We start from the raw sequence: 15,851 nt of genomic DNA on the forward strand, positions 1-15,851 counted from the left end.
ATCGAACTCGTATACATCGAATTATCGTCTATATCGAACAGTGTAAAGATCCCCTTGGAAATCTTATGCCAATGTGTACCGCTGCTTTACGCGTGCATCCAACTCCCCATCACGGGCACATTCGATATGCCGCATGCTGCGGCGCAAGTGCCCTTGCGAGTGCGCGTCTCGTTCGAGTGGACTTGATGATGATGATGACGGCTTCTCGGGGGCGCTGCTGCGCTCGGTGTCAAGGAGGGCATGGGGCGGTGTCGCATCGCTTCGGTGGCCTTCGGCAACTACTGCTCGCACGCCAGCATGGGTGATAGCTCCGTGATAGGGAGAGTGGGGGCAGTGATTTGGTGCGAAAGGCGAAGGCAATCCGACCAAAAGCCATCGGTTTCTGGAATTCTTTCTGCGCTTGAGCGGCACCAGTCACCTCCCGGCACCGGTTAGCGACCGATGCCTCGTTGTACTTGTTTGTTTTGTCCTCAGAACGCGTTTGGGATTCGGCATTTTCTTGTCGCATGATGTCATTCCTACATTTAAAAACACTTAGAGCTGGTAAACTTTCATTACGTTAAACCGTGCCATTGGTCTCTGTTTGTACTGATTAAGCAGAGCGACGCCGCATAGTTTCCACTCCCTAAATTGAGCAACAGAAGCAAATGCTTTTTTGAGACAGGGTAAAAACGATAGTTTTAATTTATATTCCCGAGACGTTTCGGCAGGCTTGCCGAAAACTCAAAATAAGTTTTACCTGCCGGAACACTATTCAGAATAAATGAGGCCACAAGTTATTCTAGATTCAATTTGATTGTCCAGCCAGATGGCGAGGTAAATTGTGGCAAATGTTAGTGCTGTTGTCTTGAGTTCTTACAAGAGTCATTCTGGCAAATAGGAGCCTTCGATAACATCAGTTCAGTCTAGGTGTTGCAGGGGTTTCGAGTGAGCTTTTCATATGTTTCATCACCTTTCTGGAAGCTGCGGATTCCCGCCTGCTTGAAATCATCGCACACTCCGCTGTGGTGTCCGTCGGAAGAGCCCTTTGAGCCAGTACTGACGCGAAGAGAAAAGTTGCGGCGGCAGCTAAGGTCGCGTGTTGGCGCATGTCCTTGCGCAGAGTGAGGCTGGCCGATGCGAACAGGGCGCCCGTCGCTCCAGCGGCGAAGACCCAGCCGGCAGCAGTGCCACGTACGCCAGTAGGAAACAGCTCCAACGTGTAGGCGACGAAGACTACGTTCGCCGGAGCGCTCAGAGCTTTGTCTAAAACGAGGAATACGTCGCTCACTACTGTGGCTTCGAATGTGATCAGGAGGCTGAGCAGACACATAAGTACGTCAAGTAGTGAGAAGCAGGCTATGATAAATTTTCTCATGGTGACCTTTCTGAGTAGGTGGATCATCGCGGGGTACCAAAGCAAGGTGACCACAAAAGCAGCCTGCTTGACCCGAGGTTCATTTCGCATCACAGTCAGCATGTTCACCGCACGCAAAGCATATACCAGAGAAAAATAAAGCGCGAATGTGCCAAACGCGTGTTTCCGGATGGAACCTCCACTGAGAAGGTGGTCTTGGGCTTCAGTGAAGGTAACTTGGGGTGGTGCCTTGGCGAATTCGTCTTTTAGGTCTTGGATGAGGCAGGCGGTGTTTTGCAAGGGGAAGTTGTTGATTTCGGCAGCGTCAAGCATGACGTCTTCCGCCTCTGTAAGCCGGGATTTTGATATCAGCCACCGGGGTGATTCCAGATGAGTGAAGAATGTCGTTATCAGTAGCAGCGTTGGTGCTACAAAGAGTACTTGCTTAACCTCCCAAGCCATCCTTACTTCCGTCATTATTACAATCCATGATTCCGAAAGCACAGAGGCGGCTGCTCCGCTTATGACGACATGGATCGGCCTGTTCTTGTGGGTCGTCACCTCAAAGAGCATGATTCCATTGACGAGGTATGTAGCTATAGCGCCGCCCTGAGCAAAGAATCTGGACACCACGTATAGTACGTAACTACTCGCGAAGCAGCTGCACAATGTTGATGCCAAAACCAGCGTGACTGCCATAGTCATAACCGGGATGCGACCTACCCAGTCTGCAACGTATCCTGCGATGACCCCGAACACGACCGATGCCACCCTTTCGCTCAAGAGAGCAGCCTTGAAGAGCACTTGTCTGTCGCACACCAGGTTCCATTTGCTTCGCATGGTGGTCATCGCTTTGTCACCATCGTAGTCCCAATATTCGCAAGGAACTGTCCGGCTGAGGTTGTGTTCGTCGGGGTTGTCGTATCGGCGGCACTTGCTCAGTTGCCCATTGTCTTCCAGGGGGATGCCGTCGGTCTTCCAGGCAATCGCCGACATGTTGGAGTGCGGGGGTTGCCTGCACCAGTGGTCGACGTCTCCGGCAATGACCGACGCGATGTAGTTGTAGCAGCTGAATGTAAATATGCTGAGGGTGCAAATCAGAAACAAACGCTTCTGAAAAGCTCCGTGCCCTAAGCCGTCATAGCAGTCGAACGACTCGCTGAGTAGGAAGTTGCGGTGGTTGAGGCGTTCAGTGAAAAAAAGGTCCATCGCTCAAACGCAAAGGTGCTGCGGTGGTGGTGGTGGAAAGCTGGTACACTTCTGGTGGTCTGCTTCTTCTTCTTCGGCTTCGATAGCAATTTTTGTCGCACACACCAGACGGAATCATATCATGGTAACTGAATAGAATGCCGGGAGGTTTATGAAGGCTTGGAAAGTAACATGACAACAGCAAAGAAAAAGAATGATCAGGACTCAATTATTTTGGTTTCGTTTTTTTTGTTCCCGATGATTTAGGAATGTGCTATATTAGGGTAATTGGACTGTAACTGGAGCCAGATAAAGTCACATTTTGCCTGTATGAGCAGTCACTAATAGGGAACGGAAGTGTAATGTTGAAGGAACTAGTACTTTTGAAGTAGGAGCTAAAAAAATATAATATTTGAAAATTTAAAAACGATGACTATCATTGCTGTGGTCTTAATAAAAACGGTAGAAGATGATTGTGCAAAATAGAAACCGCCAGTATTGTAGCCATAAATATATTTCGAGGGGTATTACACGCCACTGGGGAAACACAAATAAATGAAAGAGAGACAGGCCGTGCACCCAAAACATATGTCATTATTCTGGAGTCATAAATTTGGGGGGTGCTCTGACACCGAACCCCCCTCACCCCTGGCTACGCCCTGTAAACGACATATGTACCTTCCCGCGACACAGAAGTTGTCACCGTCAAAACGATCGATCTTGGTGGTTGAAAATTGATAGTATTGACTTCATTGCCACCTACCGGTGGTGTAGAAGCCGCGTTGCGCACGTGCGGAGACCCAGTGATGTCTTCTTCCAGCAATCAGTGTATCATAATCTCCGATGGTGGTCTGATGGTGATGACGATGAACAGAGCTGAACTCCGCACGACTTGATAGTGGCGGGTGATCGTTCTCAGTGCGCCGCATTAAATACTAATGCTTGCGGCATTCGCCCAAAAAGCTTGCGCCAACGCATCTTGTCATGTTGCTAGCTTAAAAACTGCCCACAGAATCAATTGAACTTTAGGGAACTGTCGTCAGCCGCCTTTTCCACGCAACCCCTTCTCCTCTCTTCGCTACCACCCTCGCGCTCTTCCCCTCCCTCTCTCTCTCCTCGTGATAATTTCAACGAAGGTTTCTTCAATGCAATTCACTTTTCCTGCCTTCGCACTGCTCGCGCAGTCTGGTGATTCCGCGTACATCCTTTCCCTTCTCTTTTCTTTCTGGTTCTGCCTGGAACAGCACAAGCTGGACCCATGTTCTTTTCATGTTCGTTTTTATGTAGCTCGAGCTGGAACATTTTTGTGCCGTTTTTAACTTTCCAAGCGGTTGTTTTTAAGAGCAGAGCTGTTTAAACTTCCTTCTGTCCGTGTGGATCGTGAAAAGAAAACTCTCTCGCTTGACGCGTTAAGAGTGAAAACGCTAAGCCTAAAAGTGTGAGGGAAAGTGGTCAGGGGGAAGAGGCCCGCGAGAAGGTTTTGGGAGTGCGCGCTTAAAGGAGCCATGAAGAGAAAATACAACTTCTTTGACATTAAAAGAACTAGGATTCAGTATCTCACTCAGCTCCATTAGAACCACAAAATACGTTTTTTAACGAAAAAAAAGCAAGAAGTATTTAAAAACTTTCAAATTTTGCGCCACAGTGACGTTTTATGAGCAAGAATGACGTCATACGGGCCAACAATAAAACAAAATTTTCAGTGCGTTAACTGCACGTTAGAATTCAAGTGATGCGGTCAAATGGAACACGAGGCCCCATTACAGACGTCCAGTCATGTATCGTCGCGACAGGTCCGTTAGGCGGCCGCCAATCGCACAAACAAGGTTCCGTGACGTCATAGAAAAGTTGCGGGAAATTGGCTAGGGGGTCGCAACTGCTTCAAACGTTTTCTTTAATATCTCCGTTATTTGTTACAAGATTGCGATGATATTGGTATCATTGTTATCGGGACTAAGCAGTCTTTCTAATAAACCCAACTTGTATTTTGTCTTCATGGCTCCTTTAAACAATTATCGCTTCATGTGGTGGGATTTCAACCCTAGGTCCATGGCGTTATGAGACAGGCAACTATACGATTGCGCTAGCATCGATTCAGGGACACGCCGCACTTCCTTTGGCTTCGTAGCTCGGGCATTGGCGTTGGACACTGGCTGAGAGTAGGTGGACCTTGACTTCAGACTTCGGCAGTTTGGATATTGGTCTTTAGAAGGGTGGCTTTCTCTTTCTCGTAAAAGCAATGTTGGCTTCTCCTTGTAGTTATTGACCCTTTGTGCACAGAACTTTGCAACTTTTTTATGATGTGTTCTCGCGCAATTCCTACTTTTTGTATGTTTGCTTCACATGCACTGGGAACTGTAATTTTTCGTGAATCTTAAAACCCACTCCCCTCTGTAATGCTTCGGCCCTGAGGGTACCTGTAAATAAATGAAAATAAATAAATTTACATTGGCGCCAGTCCGTATTCTTCTGCCCCTCACGCATCGCTATCCCTCCCCGTGTGGTCCTGTGATTGCATCCCACTATCCAGGCACCGACCACGCCCCTTCTTCTCACCATCACTAGTGAAGGGCGCTGGGAGGCCGGCAGTCGTCACCCCAATCCCGAAGTAGTTAAGGTGTATAGTCGACTAGCGATAATTCAAACTCGGAGGAACGCCGTGACTTTGATTGAATTATCCGAAGCCTGAATTATGAGATTTTTTCATAAATATGACTCGGGGCAACTTCCCTGCTTCTGTTTGAATGAAAAATTCACATATCTTTAATAACACACTGTTCACTCACACTAAAGAACTGCTATGCTCACTTTGTGAACAAAATCACTATTGGATGATTGCTCGATCTTCGCATGAGTGTTCAGAACAAAGTTTTGGATGCCAGTAAGGCATCCAATTTATTGCGAGAGTTCTGTGCACTCATTTAAAACTTGCGGATCGCATAAACGTGTTGAAAAAATGCAAATGTAGAGGTAGAAGCAAAATATTTAGCAGATATCTTCCGGCAAGGACAGGTAAAATGTACGAATTAACCGAATTTCCGCAAGAGGGCAGTTTGAATCAAGCGTCTTTAAAATACATCGAAAACAGCGTGCCAACGGAAATGTTGAAATTCGTTTTGAATTAAGCGAAACTGTGAATATTCCGAGTATGAATTATCGCGACTCGTCGGTAGTTTGAAAAGTGCCGGAACGGTGGTTCGCGATTCTCATCGCTGTAGTATGGTTAGTTACGAAAGAGGAAATGTAGTCGTACAGACGTTGTCCAGAGTTAGTGGAGAAGAGACCTTGTAGAATTTCGTGATGGGGCATGTTGTCAAATGCTTCTTTGATGTCTAGTGCTAGGATCGAGAGAAGAAAACTAATGAACGGGACAGTTTGTCACAGGGTAATATTGCACCCCAAAATTGCGTTTTTAAATTTTAGAAAACGCAACACCATATGCGTTTGCTTAGCCTGCCTTGCCATCCATGATCCCTCGCTTGATTGGGGTATGGAGGCGCATGTGGAAGGTCCTACCTCTTGGTACACTGCGCTTGTTTTTCTGGATGTCAGGGGCAACGGAGTGCCGTACAATCTGAGCGATCGTCGGTTAGCAGCGATTTAGGTAGGCGCCTCGATGCGCAGTTGATGACACTACGGTCCGCCGAGTTTTATGTGCATCCATGCATCTTCGAACTCTATACTTACCACTTTTAGATAGTTCACACCAAGCACCTGGATTTCTTTTTTCTGGCCTTGGCATGAGACTCGCAAAATGTAATGTCGTTACTGTTCCCGTAACTACGACAATTCATTTGATTTGCGATCCCGAAATAGAAGAACTTTTTCTCGCTTTAGCAAGCTTAGAAAAATGAACATGTGGGGCTTACTAAATACATAGGGCTGGTCGCCACGCAAGCGAGACTGGTCTCGCTTCAATGGTGAGTGAGTGAGTGGGTAAATTGTTGGTAGTGAACTACGTATAGCCGTTGATTATCGGTCAGTTTTTGCTGACCATTAGCCTTTGATTTTTTGCGAACAAATGTTTTGCGAAACTAACGACATAAGGAATCTCTCTCTCTCGGTACAGTAATCCTGCACATGTGCGATGTAAAAAGCAGATTTCCCTGGTTAATAATCTGTGTGGTTAGGTTTTTACTGTTGGGATTTTTGTTAAAGCAGTTATCTGTGTTTTGAGAGCCGTAATAATGTACTGCAGTTACCTTATTCCGGTTATTCCGGCTTATTATATATTCCTGTTTTCTTCGCTATCGGTGCGAGAGAAATATCCGAGTTCTAGGGGCAAGCTACGCAGACTTAGTAAGTCCTGCAAATTGCCTGCTAGTGGACTTCTCGCCAATGCTGTCATAAATGCTGCGGGACTGAACTCGGCGGAACGACGTGACACCTACTGCAAACCTCGCCCCAGACAAAACCTGACGGTGATCGACACCTACCGCAAGTCCGCCAAGGATAAAATTCTAGCCATCAAGCAAGTGTCTCTAGAGGACGGTCCACATCCGTTTTCGGCTTACACAGCCACGCCGGAGAACTCTTGCAAGAATGTCGTACATGGAATCTCCGCTGAAACAACCGAACAAGAGCTTCGGCAACACCTGGAATCAGAACAAACCCGCATTCTGTTCGCCCGTCCCATGGGTCGGTCCAACACCATCCTTGTGACATTTGAAGGCCTAAGGGTGCCCCACTACGTGCTATTTCACCGTACCGCCATGCGCTGCTATCCTCATCGCCCAAGAAGCATACTATGCCTGAATTGCATGGTTATCGGACACAAATCCGAAGTATGTCCCAAAAAAGGCATTACTGTCACCTGTCCCAACTGCGGAGGCATCTTTGCAGCCAACCCGGGGCTGGAGGTGGCCCACTCTTGCGAGACACGCTGCTACAACTGCAACGGTGAACATCCTGCTACAGACCCCGACTGCAAATCGAGAACTGCCGCGGACGAGAATGCAAGAAGACTGGCAAACACACGCCGAAAGCGCCTTATCGCCGCTAATAATGCCCGCGAAATAGAAGATAAACCAGCCCGGACTCATGAATTTTTGGGAAAATGGCTCAAGCATCCCCCGGACTCACGGCGAAGAAGTCCTAGCCTTTCGCGCAGGAACGCAAAGCACGACGCACAAGAACCTCGCCTGCCGCGACGTGTCCAACTGCAGCAGCCACCAGGAGGTGCAGTCAGCGGTAACTTCCAAAGAACTGCAGTTGATCAACCGGTGAGACCCCCCCCGATGTGCCTCATCTGAAACAAGCCGAGAGACGAACACTTGTGGAGCATCCAAAGAAAATACGGGTACCCCCCACCAGACCATCACTGTGACAACGGCGCCGCAGAGGTTGCGAGAGGCGGGTGCCGGATCTGAGGTGAGCGAGCCACTCCGTCCTTACTCCCTTCCCCTACAGGGCAACAACCAAAACAAGCGGACCACACACATCACACCAATAACAGCCACCAAAACATACAAGCAAGCATTAGGACTAGACACAAACTCGCACCCCCTATTAACGAATGAGCCAGTCCAAAAAACCGACGAATGTGTACCGCCACCCATTCAAATGGAAACTGATGCATCGAGCGGATCGCCCGTCCCCCCCATAAGCGATGTTTTCACCATGCTCCAAGAACTACGCTCGGAAATGAACGCTGTAAAAGAGGAGCAGTTGCGCACAGTTGAGGCAATTATAGAGGCAACCCATCGTCGCCTAATCGAGACTACAATAGACACCATTGCACTGCGCGTAATAGATACTGTAGTCGCCAGGCTCTCCGAACGTTTCGAAGAACGCATAAGTGACATTGAGGCCCGTATAGGTATCATGCCTAAGAGACGAGCCGTTGAATCGTCTGCGCCAGAAGCCAGTCACTCACCCAATGATGAGTGACCAGGACTGTGCCACCGATACACAGCAAAGCGCGCAAGAAACTACGCCTACGACAACAGCAAGTCCTGTCATAATCAGAGGTTCTCATCCCAATGATCTCGCAGTACCACGACAGCCCCTCCCTAGACCAACCCTGACCATACTGCAATGGAACTGCCGCGGCCTCAAGCGTAAAAGGAATCTGCTAGCAAAATATCTGGATACATTAAAGAAAAAACCACAGATTATACTCCTGCAACAAACAAGGGGTGAATTTGGAATCTCAGGTTACGAAACCTTCTCCCAGAAGAGTATCGTACAAAAGACGCGGAAAGGCAATCCGGAAGAAAAAAGCGCCCCCACAATGTGTGTCACGCTGGTACACAAATCACTGGCAGCCATTCAGCACGACTCAACTCATTGCAACAACGAAAGACAAGAACATGTCACCGTAGAAGTACACCCGGGATTTTCAGATCGCCATGTAATCCTAGTTAACGCATATTGGCTCCCAGGAGGATCGCATCACAGCCCCAAGAATTGGCTTCATGGGTTGCTACAGAAGCATAGAGACAAAGACGTAGTCATTGCAGGAGATTTTAACAGCCCGCACGTAGCATGGGGCTACACCTCAACATCAAAATCCGGGCGACTCTTGGAACATGCCATGGAACAGCACCAAATGACTCTTACAAATGACCTAATGCTGCCCACCAGGTACGGGAACCGTGTGCAGAGAGACTCTAATCCCGATCTTACCTGGCACAAGGGACAAGGAGAAATCTCATGGAGCAACACTTTAGAAACTTTAGGCAGCGATCACTGCGTACTTCTTGCGGATTTAGACCTGGGAACGACAGCAAAGAGGAATACGGCCAAAATAAAACACACTGACTGGGATAAATTCCGAGAGGCCATAGGAAACGCACAGACAGTGAACATTCCCTTGTGCGACTGGACCCAACTGGTCCTAGAGGCTCAAGAAAAGCACACTACGACTTGCCCTGCTGAATTCAAGGAGGCCGTTCCAGACCGGCACTTCTTAAACCTTCTCGCAAAGCAAAAGAAACTAAAGAAGAAGTGGAGCAGGACTAAAAGAGACAAACAACTAAAAAAGATCGTGCGAAACATTACAGAGGATAGGGTGCGCTACGCAAATGAACTGGCCTCGAAACAGTGGATGGATTTCTGCCACACTAAAATCAACAGATCACTAGACACGAAGCAAGCGTGGCAAATCCTGCGTAGCTTGCTGGGACAAGCCAGGCCTAGGCACACAACGAAGAAGATCCAGATGGCCATGGGGCTTTCAGACGAAGACTTCGCTAAGGAGTTCCACCGAACGATACACCCCGACAGCTACAAGCCAGAAACTCTAGCCGATTACATTCCTGGTCCTGGGGAATCATTGGAGGAAGGTATCAACGCACCGTTCTCCAGGCAAGAATTGGACAACTGTTTAAGTAATATAAAGAAAAACACGGCACCGGGAAAGGACCGAATCACATACAAACTTATCAAAAATTTGCCAGAAAACGCTATGAATGAACTACTTCGGTACATAAACGAAGCGTGGATATCCAGTGTTCTTCCCAAAGAATGGAAAGAGACAATAATGACACCCATACCAAAACCGGGAAAACCACCCAATCGCCTTGAGCATCTCCGCCCAATATCACTAACGTCATGCTGTGGCAAACTCGCGGAGATGATGATTCTAGAGCGCCTTACGTGGATGATAAACATCAAGGCAGTGCTGCACCAAGACATGACAGGATTTAGGCGGCACGTGTCGACTCAAGACTGCATGCTCCGCCTCAAGCACGATATTTACGACTCCCCCAGCAGTGCACAACTAAGGACAATTGTAGCGCTCGATATCTACAAGGCATTCGACAACGCAAGTCATAAAGCCATCTTAGAAAAGCTCCAAAGTATACAATGCGGTGAGCGATTATATAATTACATACGGAACTTTTTAAGCGACAGAAAAACGGAGGTCCTTGTAGACGGCCGCTTGGTAGGCCCTTTCAAACCAAGTAAAGGAGTGCCGCAAGGCTCTATTCTTTCCCCAACTCTTTTTAACATAGTCCTCAAAGACCTGCCCGCCAAACTAGACCCCATCACCGACGTTCACTTCAACATATATGCTGATGATCTGACTATGTGGTGCTGTCAGGGTTCCCCCGGGCACCAGGAGCACCAACTACAGCAAGCGATTGATGTCATCACCGCATACATGAAAGACGTTGGTCTCAGCTGCTCCCCCTCTAAGACCGAATACATCGTCGTGGAGGATGGTCCAGCCGGCCGCTCTGACCATAACCGCAATTTAATCAAATTAACACTAGACGGCACAAACATAGCAAGGAAAGAAGAAATTCGAGTGCTCGGCTTTGGGCTTCACCAACCAGGCAAAGCGGACACTTGGGTTAAAAAAATCACGACACAGATCAATCAGATCACGCACATGATGAAACGGATTTCAAGGAAGCGACATGGGGTAAAAGAACATGAACTACTACGAATTTTCGAGGCGTTCATCATTCCGCGCATCATGTACGCAGCCCCTTACATGCGGCTAACACGCACTCAGATAGAAAAATTAGAAACGCAACTGCGCAAACCTATTCGTGTTGCCTTGGGACTCCCGAATTACACCCCACTACATGAGATTCGACTAATGGGAGTTCACACTCCAATATCACTCCGCATAGACATCCACAAAGAAGCGCAAGAGTCACGGCTGCGCGCCTCTAGACAGGGACGAGCTATACTCCGTTCCCTAGGGGCACAAATCGAGGAACCAGAAGGCTACATTAAAGAACGCCCTCCTTGGGAACACCTGCCAAGGCTGACTGTACATCCTATCCCCCGCCACATGAGTGTGGAAAACGACCACGAGTGCAGAGCCCACAGAGAGCGTGCCACCCGCCATTTAGTGGCGCAGAAGATAGACCAGGGTTACACTCCGGTCTACACCGACGCCGCCGTATCAGACGACGGTATAGTTGCTACCGCCGCGTACTACGGGAACGGACAAAGTACTCGTCGCTTCCTAGGAATTAGTGATCCCGTTCATGCTGAAGCGTTAGCCATAGCAGATGCCATCACGAACTTCACCGGCTGACGGAAACTGCTTATACTGACTGACAGCCAGGATGCGATCCGCCTCTTCTGCCGCAATAAAATAGCCACGCACATTCGCAACATTCTCGAAGTGCATCTAACCTCCCAACCAGAGCTTTCGGTTGAACTCTGCTGGATCCCAGGTCATCAAGGGATACCAGGAAATGTGGCGGCTCACCAACTCGCGCGCGAAACTCTCTTCCGCGAGTCTGAGCCTCCAATTGCGCTGCCGGAGGAATACGACCGCCACACCAGCCGCGTCGAAGAAAGACAAGCCAGGCACCAAAAGTTGGTAGACCTTCGCACCGATCAAGACACACACTGCGTTCCTCCCATCTCTTGGCTGCGATCGAAGACAAGTTGCATCCGCCGAGCTCAAGCAGGTGTCCTACGCACCCCACATATCATGCACTACATAGAAAATAAACCTGGCCACCCTAGCTGCCCACGCTGCGGTCACGGGTACCCTAACAACCAGCACTACATGTGGTACTGCTTAGAGATTATACAGACAAGAAACATATACACAGACTCCCTTTCCCCTACTCCTGGCACTTGGGCGGAGTGGCTTGACCCCCCAGAGGATCCCCCAAAACAACTCAAACTCGCTCTCCGCAAGCGGATGAAAAGCGCCGGCCGGTACGCGCCCTCAGTCCGACAATTGACCACCTCCTCATTACGACTGACAGAAGAGGAGCACTGGGAGGCCCTCCTCCAACACATTGAGGCAGTTCTTGGGGGCGACTGGGAACATCAGCTCCTTCCCCCAGCAACGCAGAAGCCTTTATAGAAGGGCAAATAAAGATGTTTTCCTCTCTCTCTCTCTCTCTCTCTCTCCTTTTCAACGAGAAACTGACGTGAGTGAAAAGTAACCTCTTTTGGAGGGCAGGGTCCAAAGAAAGGCAAAGTCGTAAAGGTTCGTGTGGCCCGATAAGGGCGAAATCTTCGCTAGAAAAGACAAAGGGGTCCCTTGATCAAATTTGCTTCCCTTGATGACGTGGATCGCATGCTGTGAAGCTCAAGACCCTCTATGGCGAAATTAACTAATTTTAAGTGTTTTGTTGAGAACTGCCAACCCGTTAAAAATGGGTCATTCACGATATTAAGCATTAACATTAGGAGGCTTAAGTACTGGCATTAATTTCTGGGTGACGGCGAGTGCACTGTGTATAATGACGTAGACTTAATAAAATTCAAAGAAGTTAACACAAACGATGCTAAGAGTGGCACATTCGGCCTTCCTGCTTCCTGGAGTTTTTCCAAACACGAAAAAATCGCACGCCGTTTCTTTTAAGGATTCTTTGTCAGTTTCAAAAGGGAACGTAAACTTCAATGCAGCGGAAATTGCACCATTTCACATAATGAAAACGGGTCGTTAACCGACGTTAACCCCCTTCCGTAGATGTTTCAAAATTTGTTTAATTGCTCATTATGCATGCAAAACCCAATTTAGCACTTCCAACATGTATTCTTGCAGATACAAATATTGATTTATTGAAAGCGGAGCAATCTAACACGTCACACTACCTTAACATGCTTGCTGACCATGGTATTGAGTCCCTCATATCTGAAGCTATAATTGACAATATTCTAAAGAGTTTCATCGATCCTGCAAATGACGGCCGGTAGAGACCTTTATCCCGTCGGTGCGACTGTCATTGGGCAGATGTTGGCAGACCACTATTTCGCTAACTGTTATCTAGCAAAAGACACTGCCCCCGCAAAAAAAAAAGAACTCTTAAAGATGTCATACCAAGGTATGACAGGGAACAATTTGGCAGAATGGGAACCTCGTTTGATGGGAGTTATTTTGTGACGAATAAAAGAGATAGAGAGAGAAATTTTATTGAAATGACAAAAAAAAAACCTAGAAAGGCTGGCCTGATGATGTAACTTTTGGCCAGCAGATCAGAATGTCGCAAAGGTAAGGGAATAAAGACATGTATGGAGGAGGAGAGAGATGAAGATGGCGGAAAAATAAACGAATTGCTTTGTACAAAGGATGTCTATGCTTATACAGGGTACGTGTTTAAGGTCGTCTATCCTGGCTTCAAATACAAAATCGCAGCCACGCCGCTGCTGCGCTGACATATGAGCGCTGCTTTGAATGCCTCGTGGGAACGCTGCGCTTCCGGCTAAGGGCCCAGCAGTACTGCCTCAGACACAACACGACAGTCCAAATGGGCCTACGATCTCACTAATTGTTCTTCAGGATGCGTGTATCGTGGATAGTTGCAAATTACACGCAAAAAAGTCTGTTGTAAACGGCATGTTTCACATTTGGCATCACTCGCAACGTCGATAGGGTGCTTGTAGGGAGTGGTAAAGGCAACGCCAAGCTATATTCGATAAAACTGCAGGGCGTGGATTTGCTGAATACCGGGAGGTAATCGAAACTTCCAGTATGGGTCCAGTAGGTGGTCTTCTTTGACGATTATCCCGAAACTGCCTACGACAACTTTGTGATAATAATAAGCATCTTGAAAGGAGAATTAAAAAGAGCTGTATACGCCGAATAGCGAAAACACTCATGATCATGGCTAAATCTAAAATTTTGGCAGCTATTAAGAGAACAGATGCACGTTGGTCGAGGTTCCACAAAGCCCCGAACAACGATAATGCTTATTCTGAATTTCGCGCACCTAGTTACCGTGCCCAAGTGTGTCAGAGGCAGTTCAACTCTAAGCAATTCCGATATTCCGATCATTATATGCAAAAACGCGGTCTGTAGTAATCAGCTACGTGGAAATCATAGGAGATATATTCAAGATACGGTAAAATATGACTGTGGGAGTTGATGTTTGTCTTTGGCTAATGATGTTCACCATGAGTTTTGCTTTGAATATTCCGCGGTGCCTCCTAATACAGCTTTCTGCGGAATTGTTTGTCAAGCATTTTCCGCTTTTGTTCCTTCCTGAACAGAGCCCGACGTAGTATCTATTGTGTCGAGCCTCAAACATCAGAAAAGTGCAGGACTAGACAGCGTATATATTGGCGACATTTCTAGGAACTTGCCACGTCAAAAGATGTACTGTTATTTCTTCTGAATGGCATCATTGACTCTGGTGAGCTACCTTATACGGTATTGCAGGTGCGCATCGTTCCGGCCGACAATGTAGGAACGAAAAAAAAACACTGCCAACTACCGTCCTATTTCTATAGCGTTCTGCATATCACAGATGTTATAAAAACATCTAATTGTTGTCATGAACCATTTTGTTACTCAAGCACGATTTAGTAGTGCGTATCAGTATTGTTTCGTTTCGGGCTCGGATAGGCAAACATCTTCGCTATTGCATTTGAAAAACATTTGAAAAACAAAAGAAATAGCTTTTGGTCTCTTATTGATGGGTAAAAGGCATTCGATACTGTGCCTCATGAGATTTTTTGTAATAAGTTATTTACTTATGGACCTTTTTTATCTGTCCTACGTGGCTACATATCTACCCGTTCCCGAATAATATACCTTGGGCGTGAGCTGAGTCCTGAGCTTTATTTGTGGAAAGTAGTCCGGCAGTGCTTTATTTTATTGTCACTTATATTTAACAGCTATCTAATGATATTGTTGACGTGTTTCCATCGCATAACATATTTTCTTACGCAGACAATACTTTGGTTGGGTCTAGCAGCACCTATTACTACACTGCGGTTTTATGGCTTCACAAAGGTGCTCTAAAGTGGAGGGTTTGGGTTGAAGCAAACTTAATAAAGTTAACCCTAAAAAAAGTAAACTGAGCAGTTTTCGGAATCCTCATAAGATAATAACAAATAATGATTCCGTTTTCTGCACACGCCAAAATAGACAGCTTTTTCTTGCCGCCATGCAACAAGGGTACCTCCGGTAGAATATCTCGGAGGGTTTATTAACGGTGGCCTGCAGTAGAACAGACTCATGGAATATACATATAACAAATTACTAAGCGTTGCATGTATACTTTACAATGTGAAGGTATTGCTGCGCTTCTCAGCAGGTAATTGGTCGAAGCTCAAGGTTACAGTATTGTCCGTTATGGCATGTGCTTTGTTTTTAATTGTTCTGCAATATGGAAACGCAGTGATAATCTAAGTCTGAAAAATCTTGCGAAAAATTGTTTTTAATGTGCAGTGTCTAAATAAGACGGGTTGCTAGTTTCGTCAGTGTATTTAGAATATGTGTCATTAAAATATTTTTGGTAAAGTGATTGTTGCAAATGAAGAAGAGGGGAAAGCGGGCAGGGGCACGCGGCGCATTATCAGCATGGGTAGTGGTGTTCGAGGACAGCCAATAAAGAAGCACGGATCGCTCCGTCTAGGGCTCTCGGCCGTGACTCGCGCTAGCTTCCGCGACATC

General features: G+C 47.1%; 1 protein-coding gene across 1 annotated transcript; it reads right to left on the reverse strand.

Annotated features, from left to right (window-relative positions):
- Positions 1-905: 905 nt before the first annotated feature.
- LOC144168231 (solute carrier family 22 member 13-like) lies at positions 906-2,545 on the reverse strand. Its single transcript, XM_077697260.1, has 2 exons — positions 1,044-2,545; positions 906-1,002 (listed from the first exon to the last, which is right to left on the reverse strand). Exons 1-2 carry the CDS (start codon positions 2,543-2,545, stop codon positions 906-908), a joined length of 1,599 nt encoding a protein of 532 aa, XP_077553386.1.
- Positions 2,546-15,851: the final 13,306 nt, after the last annotated feature.

Source organism: Haemaphysalis longicornis, unplaced genomic scaffold (genome assembly GCF_048455015.1).
Source record: "Haemaphysalis longicornis isolate Haplotype H1 unplaced genomic scaffold, Haemaphysalis longicornis Haplotype H1 scaffold_2, whole genome shotgun sequence".
NCBI classification, from domain to species: Eukaryota; Metazoa; Arthropoda; class Arachnida; order Ixodida; family Ixodidae; genus Haemaphysalis; species Haemaphysalis longicornis.